We start from the raw sequence: 13,188 nt of genomic DNA, 5'->3' as shown, positions 1-13,188 counted from the left end.
TTCTGTTGCTTGAATGATTTTATTTTACAGAATTTAGAGTGAATCATGGAAAGGGTTCAACATGGAAGACTTATTCAGCAAGTGAATTTACTGATCCAGATGAAAAGCCATTGAAAGCTTTTAAAATAAGCTGAGCTTTTAAAAACAAACAAACAAAAACCAAACAGAACAAAAAACAAACAAGCAAAAAAAAACCCAAACCCTACCACATTGACAGATCTCCTTGGGTAAAAGCCTTAGGGGGGATTAAAGTACAGTCAGTTGAAGGCCATTCCAGCTGCATTCAAATAGCAATATCCGAGCTTGCCTCACAAAACCACCACTGCATTGCAACAAGCTAGAGCAGTAGAAAGTTTTATCTAGAACATTTTGGTTTTTTAACGGAGTCCACAGATCTAGTTTCTCCAAACCAGCAGAATTTTTCAGAGTGTGCCATCTGAGACAGTATGCCACTACTAATGAAAGAAGTGCATAAAGCATTTAGGGTAGGTATCTCATGTTTTCTTTGTGTAAGCCAGCTACCCATTTATAAGACATGGCCTATTATGTATAATCATAAGCTTTTCATTAAGCTCTTGAGTTTAACACAGAAGTTTACTTGTCTGGAATTATACATGTACAGATAAAAAAAAGCCATGCTTCTACATACACTAAAATGCAAAAGGTACTCATTGCTGTGTATGCGCACTTAAAAATCGAAGTATTCATTCAAAGCGCATGTCCTATCAGGCAGGAAGATTACAACTCTACAACAGCTTCCATTCGCAGCAGTTCGTCTAAACATGAACTTTGAGAGGTTGGTGATCCTCTTTTCCTCCAACAGCTGAGCACTCAGAATGCCACGGTGCAACACGAGAACTAGAAGAGGAAGTAACAGGCAAGTCAGTGTTTGGAGGTTTTGGAAGTGTGACAAGTACAATTACACTCACCATCAGTGAGATTCAAAAGAAATGGCCTACTTCCATCCCAACAGATGGAGGGACCCACAAGTTTAAATATCAGAAATAACTTTTCTGCTAGATGAAAAGCATTCACAAAATTGGATGAAGAGATAGTCAAAGCTGTTTCTGCTTCTGGATTTTTAAGCAACAAAACTGATTCCTCAATCTCATTTCATAGAGCGTGTCGAAAGATTATTTAGTCAGCTGAACAGTTCACAACTTGCTACCTACACTCTACTGATAACTTCCACAATCTACTGTGTTGATTCAGCAATCACTTCCCATAGCAATAAAGTAGTTATACCACTAAAAAGCAGGACTATTCACAGTAATAATGTGGAGTAGAACAGTTGGTATTCACTGCTCTTCTAAAGAATTATGCTTTCAATATTATGATGCAAATTGAATTATACGTTAATACTAAGATAAATTGCTTTTACAAAAATGTTGATGATTTCATTCCAGTTGCATGCAGTAAGTTAAACACACCATCAGGAATGATGACCATACCTTTATCTTAATTTTCGAGAAACTGTGAAAGTTTAATGGAAGCTCTGATTTCTAATGCTCATACTGCTGGTGATCAGCTTAACATGAATGAAGCCACTCTGTAAAATTACAAGGTGCAAGACATGCAAATCAAATAAAGTAATTACTTTAGCAGTTAGAAATAATACACCTCCATAACCAGTAACTACAGCCCATGATAAATGCTCAAACAATACTAGTATTAAAAGTTATCAGTTTAGAGAATTTAAAATTCATGCTTCTAATAACCACCAACAGGTTCAAAGTGATATCAAGATTCCACTAAAGTCCTAATATGTGCAAGGATATATCCTACATGCATATCATAACTCTGCAAGTTTCTAATCTGAATGCTTAAAGGGCAATAAAAAAAAAATCAAAAGTTTGTAACTGGTATTATATTTAGTAGTTAGTTTCAGCAATGACAGTGACCATTAACTATTTTTTTAATCCAATTTAAAAAGGAAACAAAAAATATTCAAATAGCCTCATACTAAAAATATCTTTGTTTTTTTTAAGTCTGTCTACTATGGAACCAACCGATACATTACCTTACTATCTTGGAGTAGCCTCCTTAATATCATCATTTAATTTCGAAGGGTGACAGAATTAGATTAGGCATAAAAATCTAGTCTTCTCAAGTCTGCACCTTAGAAGGCAAGGCAGTGGTGGTAACCTCTCTTCAACACTGAGCTATACCCGCTGGCTGCCATAGCAAAACACTCAGTGTCTTAAAATAACAGCACCACTGATTCCAGACTGTTATTAGATATCTCTGGAGTTTTTCGGCATCTATTTCTCCCTCCTGTAGAACAAATACACAGATTTGTCACAGTTGACAATTCACATATAACTTGCAAAAACTATCAGTAATTTTTAATGAATTAGATTACCTGCAGTGATACCTAAAATGTTCTTACGTTGTTAAATAGTCACCATAAGAGAAGAGCACCTAATCTAACCCGGAAGCAGTAAGCGGAATTCTCTGCTTAAAGCATATCAATGGCAGTGAGCAGGTAAATAGGTAACTAAACGACATGTTCTAGCATCTCACCACCCTCACAGTAAAGAATTTCTTCCTAATACCTAATCTAAATCTGCCCTCTTTCAGTTTAAAACTGTTACCCCTTGACTTATCATTACACTCCCTGATAAAGAGTCCTTCCCCGTCTTTCCGGTGGGTCCCCTGGAAGGCCACAATAAGGTCTCCCCAGAGCCTTCTCCAGGTTCAACAACCCCAGCTCTCTCAGCCTGTCTTCATAGGAGAGGTGCTCCAGTCCTCTGATCATCTTCATGGCCCTCCTCTGGACTCACTCCAACGTGCCCATGTCCTTCTTATGTTGAGGGCCCCAGAGCTGGACACAGTACTCCAGGTGGGGTCTCATGAGAGCAGAGCAGAGGGGCAGAATCACCTCCCTCGACCTGCTGGCCACACTTCTTATGATGCAGACCAGGATGAAGCTGGCTTTCTGGACTGCAAGTGCACATTGACAGCTCATGTTGAGCTTCTCTCTCACCAACATCCCCAAGTCCTTCTCCTCAGGGCTGCTCTCAATATACTTTTGACTCCATTACCAAGGAAGCTTTCTAAGAAAAGAAAAAATAAGTTACTGTTATACTTCTAAGGTTTTTGTGTTTTGTTTTTTTTTTTTTTTTTTTGCTTTGGGGGTGTGCAGATGGTTTGTTTTGTTTTTAAACCTTATGGGCATTAGTGATATTGTTTGCAGGATACTGTAGTCATTATATTAGATATGCTAATAAAATCTAAAGAAACATGCAGTTCTGAACATGAAGTTGTTCAATAATTTTCACAATAATTTCCCCTGCATTTGCTATTGGATCAGTCTTTCCTTTTTAGTGTTAAGCTGTTTATTCAGTCCCTTATCTATGCCAGGATTTCATGTACTTTATGCAGTTACCACAATATGTGGCAGGGGATCCCTTCTTCAGGCTGGGACACATAGTTTGAAGTGGCTTCGAGCATCCAAGAACTATAATTTTAGGAGCAGCTCACAGATTTTACTGTGCTGATATGTTGCCCTTTCTTATAACAGCAAAGTAAACTTACCTATATTTAAACATGGGATGTTTTATCCAAGCACTGAAGTGTCATGAGAACGAAGCAACAAGCCTCTGCAGTAACTGTATTTACACTGAGCAGCTAAAGAATTTAGAAAAATATTTTCATCTCTTACGCAGCAACTAAAAGTAATTGAGCAGCTTTCCTTTTGCTGAAGGACACATAACAAACAGAATCCCATTCTTACACATATCTCTTCGTGCTGTAGTTGTTGTAAGCACTTTGTCACACATTTCTTTGTGCCGTAGTTGTTGTAAGCACTTTTGTCATTTTCTAACTACTACTACCAGTGTTTCCAGCTGTACTATCAATCCATCCTAAAATGGTATTTTTCCAAAAGGTCGTGTAGCATCCATAACTGCTGCAGCCCCGCACTGGGTACAAGAAACACCAAATACGGTCCGACTTTTTTTGCATCATAAGGACAATAAGCACCTCAAAACTGTACTCCAGGCCCCGGCAGTAAGTCAGCAGCGACCCCGGTCCCACATGGGTCCCGAGCCGTGTTGGGCTTATTCAGCGCACGGCGCCTGCTCTGCCCGCCGGCCCGGGGCCCACAGACAGCGCGGGTCGCCCAGCCGCCCGTCTCCCCTCAGACAACGCAACAGCGGCCGGAACGCTCCCCGCCAGCCGCCCCTCAGCGGGCGCGGAGCGCCGGACCCCTCCTCGGGGCCGCGGGGGCCCAGCCCGGCCCGGGGAGCGCGGCCCTGCCCAGTCGGAGGGCAGGGCAGGGCAGGGCACTGCGGCGGGAAGCGGCAGAGGCTCTGCCCAGGCCGCGTGGTCCCGGGAAGCGGCCGCGCCGACACCCCCGGCCCCCGCAGCTCGCGTCAGCGGCGACGGGCACGCGGCCGCCCCACCGGCCATAAACGCCGCAGCGGCCGAGCCCCAGCCGTACCGCGCCGGCCTCGGCCCTGCTATTGGCCAGCCGAAACCCCGCCCGCCGCAGGTCCCGCGAGCCCAGTGCGGCCGTTGGGGGCGTTCCCGCGGCGCTGCCTGAGGCGATTGCGCCGCTTCCGGCCGGTCCGGCGCCTTCTGTGCGGCACCGGTAACCCCGAGATGGAACTGGGGGCGCGTTGGCGCAGCCGTGTTGTTTTTGCGTGTGCTTCAGCCTGGGTGTCTGAGCCGTCTGCGGACTCTCGCCGTGCGGGGAAGGGAGGTGTTCCGTATGCGGCGGGGCCGGGAGCTGGCGCTGTGCAGCTTCTCTACCGAGACGGCCGGCGAGGGAGGCCTGGTGCTCCTCCCCTGCCTCAGCCCCGGCCTGTGAATCCTGCGACTAATTTCAGTCACGTCTGAAAGGGACAAAGGCCTCAAAACTCGTAGAGTTAATGAAGAGCGCAAGGGAGTCAGGATATTTGTGTCATCATGCCAGCAGTGTGCACTCGCAGCCCAAAACGCCAGCCATGTTCTGGGCTGCATCATAAGTGGGGCCAGCAGGTCAAGGGCGGTGATTCTGCCCCTCTACTCTGCTCTCATGAGACCCCACCCGGAGTACTGCATCCAGCTCTGGAGACCTCACTCAGCACAAGAAGGACATGGACCTGTTGGAGCGAATCCAGAGGAGGGCCACGAAGAGAATCATAGTACCTCTTCTATGAAAACAGGCTGAGAGGGTTGGGGTTGTTCAGCCTGGAGAAGGGAAGACTCTGGGGAGACCTTGTAAGGTCTTCCAGTACCTAAAGGGGGCCTACAGGAAAGACGGGGAGGGACTCTTTTATCAGGGACTGTAATGATAAGACAAGGGGAAATGGTTTTAAACTGAAAGAGGGTAGATTTAGATTAGCTATTAGGAAGAAATTCTTTACTGTGAGGCTGGTGAGACACCGGAACAAGTTGCCCAGAGAAGTTGTTGATGCCCCATCCCTGGAAGTGTTCAAGGACAGGCTGGATGGGGCTTTGGGCAGATGTCCCTGCCCATGGCAGGGGGGTTGGAGGTCCCTTCCAGCCCAGACCATTCTATGGACAGAGTAGGAGCTCAGCCATCATCCTATGCAACCTAGCAGTAGCTGGAATAACATCTAAGTAACATTTATTTTTTTTTTCCTCTCCAAGTTAGTCACAAGTGTCCTTTTAATGGCTACAAACTCTTTCAAGCTGCAAAGGTTATTTGTATAAATACACTGGTCCTGATTTACCACTGCTACATACACAACCTGAGAAACAAACAAATATGCAAACAATCTAGCTACACACACTGCACCCAAGTAACTCCTGCGGGCTCCTGAGGCCTTACAAGTAAGACTGACATGTCATTCAAATAAGATGCTGAAGACAGAAGAAAAAGTAGTGGGGGGAAAAAAGTGGCAAGACTTTCTTCAGAAGTCTTTCAAAGGAAACTTCTACAAAGCAGGAATAAAAAAGTAATGATGAAATAAGAGTGAAACCTGAGATAACAATGAAATGAAAGTAAAACAAATTAAGTTCTACACAAGAAGGCGCTAACTGAGGGAAGCTCCACTGAGAGCAGAATGCTGTAGCACATCTCAGAAAGACAAGCAGCTGAGGGCGCAATTTGAATTACGGGGAATTTTAGGCTGGGAAAGGACCTCTGGAGATATCTGGCTTCCGTTTAAAACAAAGCATTAAATCAAGGGCCCTGTCAGACCAAGTCTTGAATATTTGTATTAGGGAAACTCCCACTGCTTCTCTGGGCAATATATTTCAGTGTCTAATTGTTTTTACAGTGGAGAATTTTTTTTCTTATACCTGGACAGAATTTCCCCTGAAGAAACATGTTCCAATTGCCTCTTGTCCTGTGCGCCCCTGTGAAGAGGGATCCAACTTTTAGGAGTTGGAAAACTGTGATTGGATCTCCCCTGAGCTGCCTTTTCTCTAGGCTGAATAAACCCAGATCCTTCAAACATGTGCCAGGCTTTCCAATCTTGGAAGCATCGTGTTGGCCCTGCACTGGACTCTCTCTGGTTTTTCACTCTGTCTCTTGAACTGTCCTGGACCAAAACTGAACATGGCAGTCCAGGTGCTCTCTATTTACTCTACCATTTTGCTACAAAACATGAAATTGAGTCAAGGGTCTGTTGCCGTACCTTGGAATCACACTGAGGTTCCCTAAAACCCCTCGATGGAAACCAAGCCTGCTCCCGAAGCTCAATGACATCCACCATATGGGTGAAACCACATCTCAGGGAGAGACTGTCCCAACAATCTCAGACACTGTCCAACAAACTGCTCTATGAAGTTTATCACAGGCATCACAGCCTCCTGCTCTGCATGCAAGATGCAATTCTTCAAACTGGAAAAAAAGGCACAAAATCTTTAAGACACAGCCAAAGTAAACCATTACAAGTTGGCTTTACTTCCCCGATGGCCCTTTGTGGGCCTGTATTCTGCAAAAAGGCTTATCCTGCAAATGACTGCAGATCACTGGGATCACCTGGGGTTACCACCTCCGAAGCGCCGCATTTCCGGGTCGGTGCCTGGCTGGAAAGCCACAGTGCAGAAAGCCCCGACACACCTGTGACCGGCCCTAGAAACTCCTCAGCTGGAAAGTGCAAGGTGTACTTCAGTTCACGTTTGTTGTTTTTTTCTTAAGCTTACGGTTGCTGTTACAAGTTTCCCTTTAAATATTCAGGAATCGAAACCGAAAGCGGCGCTGGGGCTGGGATATAGCGGGTGCGGCCCGGCGGCAGCCTGCGGAGTTGCTGAGTGGGACGGGACGCGTTCCCCGCTGACAGCGAGCCCGACCCCCGCCTACGGAGCCCCTTCGGCCGCCCCCCGCCGTCCTCCCGCGGCCCCAGAGGCGTCCCGGAGCGCCCGGCGCCTTCATCCCAGCCATGGCAGAGGAGTGCCGAGACGAGCGGTTCCTCTACATGATCTCCTGCTTCAGGCCGCGGCTGAAGCAGTTCATCCGGGTGCAGCCGGTGCTGGACCGGCTTCCCTCGCTGAGCCCGGAGGACAGGGAGAGGGTGCGGGCGGCCGCCCTGCAGCGCGGCGACATGGAAGGGGCGGAGGAGCTGCTGCGGGCCGTGGAGCGGGGTCCCCGCGGCTGCGGCTGGTTCCACGAGTTCCTGCAGGCGCTGGAGCAGGGCGGCTGCAGGCTGGCTGCCTGCTATGTGAACCCCAGCCTCAGCCAGCTGCCCTCACCGACCGAGGAGGCTGACCATGACCTCTGCGTGCACTTGGTGCAGCTGCTCCACAGCACACTGGTGGATAAAATGCAGACCATGCAGGTGGCTGAGAAGTGCCTGCAGATGGGCATCTTCCAGGATGATGACCTAGATCGGGTAAGTGGCTCGCCTGTCAGGCCCAGCGCTAGTCAGTGCCACTGATGCTTGGCCACCCCCAGGAGCTGTGGGTAGATAGGAAGGAAGCCACAACTAGAAATGGCCTTGTAAGTGCAAAAATGAAAGGGGAGTACCCAAACTTGGGGGGAGGAAAGAGAAATGGTGCTCCAAATAAGCCAACAAAGACTATTGGCAATGGGCCAGCAGGTGGGATGCCAGCTAAGAACCAGGGAAAGAAAGATACCATGACCAGAGAGTTAGACTAAGCCAGTGTCAAAGTGGAGGGAATATGTCTGGCTTTACTGTTACTCGTCATCTGCCCGCTGAACCATACCAGGAAGTAGTGATGATGGCCTGTAAAGTCCTAGAGAATACCTGAGTTAAAATAAAGCACGATCTTCCCTCCCCTATTTTGCCATAGGTTTGCTAAGGAGTATCATACTATACAGTGAAGCTGAGCAGAAATACTAGTATGACAGGAAAGAGCAAGTGTTAACCTTTGATGAAAACATTTCCCAGTGTTTACCCCGCTTGGCTAAGAATGACTTGCCTGGACTATCTGTCATGCTACAGCTTAAGTTTGAGCTCTGGTAAGGTGTATGACATCACTTCTCCTTAGTTAAGGTTGACTAGTACCTAAACCAGTGTGAACGCCTATTTATTATTCCACAGTAATAATAATTACTATACAGTGGTTATTATTGTAACCGTTGTTGAGTACTACCAGTCTCTCCAATTAAATAAGTTTTATATATCCTACCTGAAACCATATGGGATAAACATGACGTTGGACAAAACTGCAGTAAGCCTCTTCTGATGAGTGGCAGGCCCACCCTATGCCTTTATTTTTAAGTATGTTTTAATGATGACAAGGAAATGCTTTTGTACCTATACTAACTAACTTCTCGGAACTATTTCCAAAGTCTCTCTCAAGATTGTTTGGGTTTTTTTGTTTTCACCAGATCCACACTGTTACTGACAATCGTGGGAATAGAGATGGTGCGAGGGAGCTATTGAGCAGAATAGTGCAGAAGAAAGACTGGTTCTCTCCTTTTTTGGTTGCTTTGCGTGAAACCCAACATGGAGACCTTGCAGATGACTTAAGCGGAAATACAGGAGGTAATCATCTTATTTCCTTAGCACTTGTGTGGCATTTTAATATCTCTTTTTTGTACTGTGACTTAGGAAACAAGGTTCTCACCATATTGATTTTGCTGTGACACTGAGACTAATGCTTTTACTTGTCCAGGGATTTCAAAATCATGTTATTTTGCAGTTTATTCAATAGATTCTTAAACACCAAAAATCCTTATTAAGCAATATCAGAAGTACAATAGTATGTACGTAGTTGTAATTAAACTGAATTATGCACCCTCAGCAAGTTTGCTGATGAGACAAAGCTGGGAGGGGTGACTGACACACCAGAAGGCTGTGCTGCCATACAGAGAGACCTAGACAGGCTGGAGAGTTGGGCAGAGAGGAATCTTATGAAATTTAATAAGGGTAAGTGTAGAGTGCTGCACCTGGGGAGGAATAACCCATGCACCAGTACAGGTTGGGGGCTGACCTGCTGGAGAGCAGCTCTGTGGAAAGAGACCTGGGAGTCCTGGTGGACAACAGGATGACCATGGGCCTGCAATGTGCCCTCGTGGCCAAGAAGGCCAGTGGCATCCTGGGGTGCATCAAGAAGAGTGTGGCCAGCAGGTTGAGGGAGGTCATCCTCCCCCTCTACTCTGCCCTGGTGAGGCCGCACCTGGAGTACTGTGTCGAGTTCTGGGCTCCCCACTTCCAGAAGGACAGGGAACTGCTGGAGAGGGGACAGCAAAGGGCTATGAAGATGATTAGGGCACTGGAACATCTCTCATATGAAGAAAGGCTGAAGGATTTGGATCTCTTCAGTCTGGAAAAAAGACCACTGAGGGGGGATCTTATCAACACTTAAGAATACTTAAAGGGTGGGTGTCAGGAGGATGGGGCCAGGCTCTTTTCAGCAGTGCCCAGTGATAGGACAAGACATAATGGGCACAAACTCGAACATAGGAAGTTCCACCTAAACATGAGAAGGAACTTCTTTTCTTTGAGGGTGGCAGAGCACTGGAAGAGGCTGCCCAGAGAAGTGGTGGAGTCTCCGTCTCTGGAGACATTCAAAACCTGCCTGGACGCGTTCCTGTGCAACCTGCTCTAGGTGACCCTGTTTTGGAAGGGGGCGTGGACTAGATGATCCCCAGAGGTCCCTTCCAACCCTATGGTTCTGTGATGATGTGAATCCTTACCTTTTGTAACCCGTTGGTTTTCAATGTGATGTTTTTATAATCATTCATAAAAAATATTTTGAAGATTAATTTGAACAAACAAAGCAAACCTTTTATGTATTTCTCCTTCAGCACAAGGATTAGTTTTTCCTTTATAGAATGGTTAACAAATATATGCGGCATTTTAAACTACACTGCAGTATGTCTCCTTGGGGAGAAGACGTAAGTCTCAAGACATTGTATAAAATTTACTACAAATAATAGAATAAGCTAGTAAATAGGTTATTTACAGAAATGAAACTAAAAGACCTGTAGGTTTTTGGCTACTACTTTTTATTCCTGTACTATGATTATGATATTATAAAATTACCCCAGTGCTCCCCTGGATTCTAAAATAAGAAAAAAGAAGCCCCCAAGTACTCCATTCCTCATTTTTTTACTGGGCTTCACATATGTTTTATAAGATTTTGAAACTAAAGTTTTTTTAATAGATTTCCCATTTACCAGCTTCAGTCTTTTTGCTTGAGGAGCTCACCAGAACTACGTCTCTCTACTTTTAGTTGCTGCATGTGGGACAATGCATTAAGATTGGGATAAGAGGGGTGTGAAGGTTTCTTTTCCAGTTGAGGACAGGAATCAACCTGTTTTCTGCCCAACACAGATAAGCAGCTGCCATATTTGAGCATGCTGTTCAAAGGTGGTTGACTGTTCCAGTCTGCAGGACAAGACCAACCAAGTTAGAGCCTCAGAAGACAGTTCTGAGTGAAAGTCAGATGCTGAGAGTAGTTCAGCAGCTACTATGGTCCTAGTTTTCATTTTGTGTTGCAGCTTTGTCAGACTTAAATTCTTGTCTTCGTTACTTTGCTGTCTGTCGTGGTTTTGGCCAAATTGGCCAATGGCCAGTGACAGATGCTCTCGCACACAGAGAGGAGGAGGAGAGGTAAAGAGATTTATGCGTTTAGAAGGAAGTAAACTACTTTAATGAATTATTAATAATAAAATAAAAAGGAAAATAATAAAAAAGATACAGTATATACAAAACCGTATTAAGCTCCCAGGATGACATCACTAGCAGGCACTGGGGAAGTCCCAGACTGGACTCAGTGATGGGTGGGAACTGGATTCCAGAGTTGGAGTCAGGAACACACAGATTGGGATCAAAGGCAGATGAAGAGGCTGGGTCCTCCTCGGAAGTCGGCCATTGAAGAAAAAGAGACTGACCTTTTGATCCCTCAGCTTTTATACTCAGCATGGGGCAGATGGGATGGAATACCCCTGTGGGTCAATTTTTGGTCACCTGTCCTGTCTGCTCCTCCCTGCAGGTGGGACCCCTCTATGCTTTTCCGTTTCTGACCCTCCAATGGGACAAATAACGAAATTAGCTGACCTTGGTTGTTATAGCAATAAGTATAAGCAAGAGCCTCTCTGCGTACCATTCCTTGGCACTAATTGTAAACATTGGTCTTATCAGTCTGAGAACGAAATGTTTTCAGCACAACGTGCTGTTAATTTCAGAGAGTTAGAAGAGGCCTAGCTAAGAAGTAAAATTACTGAACAGAAAGTTGGTTCTCTTTTACCTCAAACCAGGACATTCCACCCCTTATTCCATACCATTTGCATCATGCTCAGATCACTAATACTTTATCTATCAAACCTGTGCATACACATACATATATATAGAAATAGATACATGCAGGTTACTCAATTATGATTTATCTTTATACACAAAAGTTCACTAAGTCCATTTAGTTAATAACTGTAGGATTTCATCTCTCATAGCAGCATTTTCAGGGTAGGAAAGGTGAAAGAAATTTATGTGGTTCGTGCCCATGGGTAGCATGTCCATCTCAAACAGTTTTGCTGGACGCCACTTGATGAAGCTGACTCAGGGTTCATCACTACTATATTATCCTGAAAAACACCTGTAGAACACTGTTAGTATCATATAACAATTAATATCGTACAACTCAGAATTAAGTCTTCTCACCCAGGGTCAAATTCCCTTGAGGTACATATTGAGCTTCTCCATTCTTCAGCATCACCCACCAAGTACATCCAGGTCCTTGAGCAAAAACAGTCCCACAAATGGGTCTGCCTTTGCCTGAGGCAGGAAAAACCCAAACAGTTTTCCCCAGCATATTCCTTTCATGCACCACAGGGACTTTATCCCCTTCTACTGTACGTAAAAGGTCTGATTGAGCAGGACCAGCTCAATTGATGGATCCCCTGGTGTTAACTAACCAGGGAACTTGTGCTAAAATGTTTGTCCCAATTTTTAAAGGATCCACCACCCATTGCTTTCAGGCTAATTTTTAACAATCCATTGTATCACTCTATTTTCCTGGAAGCTGGTGCCTGATAGGGGATATGATATACCCACTCAATACCATGTTCTTTTGTCCAATTACTTACAAGATTGTTTTTGAAATGAGTCCCATTGTCTGACTCAATTCTTTCTGGAGTACCATGTCGCCACAAGACTTGCTTTTCAAGGCCTAGGATGGTACTCCAGGCAGTAGCATGGGGTACGGCATAGGTTTCCAACCATCCATTGCTTCCTTCCACCATTGTAAGCATGTAGCGTTTACCCTGGTGGGTTTGAGGGAGTGTGATGTAGTCAATTTGCCAAGCCTCCCCAAATTTATATTTCAGCCATCGTCCTCCATACCACAAAGGTTTTAACCTTTTAGCTTGCTTGATTTCAGCACGTTTCACAATTGTGGATAACCTGCGTGATAGTGTCCGTGGTTAAATCCACCCCTCAGTCGCGAGCCCATTTATGTGTTGCATCTCTTCCTTGATGACCTGAAGTATCATGAGCCCACCGAGCTAAATAGTTTACCTTTATGTTCCCAGTCCAAATCTGTCTGGAAAATCTTATCAGCCTGATCCACTTGCTGATTGTTTCGATGTTCCTCAGTGGCCTGACTCATGGGTACGTGGGCATTTACATGGCGTACTTTCACAACTAGTTTTCCTGGATGGTCAGCAATATCTTGACATAATTCATCAGCACAGATGGGTTTACCTTTACGCTGCCAGTTGCCCTGCTTCCACTGCTTTAACCACCGCCACAGAGCATTTGCCACCATCGATGAGTCAGGACAGAGATAGAGTATTGGCCACTTTTCTCGTTCAGCAATGCCTAC

At 45.4% G+C, this 13,188-nt stretch overlaps 1 protein-coding gene and 1 long non-coding RNA gene across 4 annotated transcripts in view; one reads left to right on the top strand and one right to left on the bottom strand.

The window, feature by feature from the left end:
- On the bottom strand, nucleotides 1–6,775 carry LOC128912406 (uncharacterized). Of its 3 annotated transcripts, XR_008467620.1 has the most exons (5): nucleotides 3,538–4,388; nucleotides 2,784–3,056; nucleotides 2,021–2,274; nucleotides 1,452–1,549; nucleotides 1–858 (listed from the first exon to the last, which is right to left on the bottom strand). It is a non-coding gene; the product is annotated as an uncharacterized LOC128912406 (long non-coding RNA). The 3 variants fall into 3 exon arrangements; XR_008467622.1 differs by lacking the exons at nucleotides 2,784–3,056; nucleotides 3,538–4,388 and adding an exon at nucleotides 6,591–6,775; XR_008467621.1 differs by lacking the exon at nucleotides 2,784–3,056 and having other exon boundaries at nucleotides 3,985–4,376.
- Nucleotides 6,776–7,078: 303 nt separating this feature from the next.
- The window catches only part of IFIH1 (interferon induced with helicase C domain 1), a 30,438-nt gene continuing 24,328 nt past the window's right edge, over nucleotides 7,079–13,188 (top strand). The window contains exons 1-2 of the mRNA XM_054208237.1: nucleotides 7,079–7,787; nucleotides 8,750–8,906. Coding sequence (XP_054064212.1) covers nucleotides 7,338–7,787; nucleotides 8,750–8,906 — 607 coding nt within the window. The 5' untranslated portion in view covers nucleotides 7,079–7,337. The remainder of the gene's footprint in view (nucleotides 7,788–8,749; nucleotides 8,907–13,188) is intronic.

This window comes from Rissa tridactyla, chromosome 7 (assembly GCF_028500815.1).
Source record: "Rissa tridactyla isolate bRisTri1 chromosome 7, bRisTri1.patW.cur.20221130, whole genome shotgun sequence".
NCBI classification, from domain to species: Eukaryota; Metazoa; Chordata; class Aves; order Charadriiformes; family Laridae; genus Rissa; species Rissa tridactyla.
The sequence above is the reverse complement of the archived record's forward strand: the minus strand, read 5'-3'. Positions and strand labels throughout refer to the sequence as shown.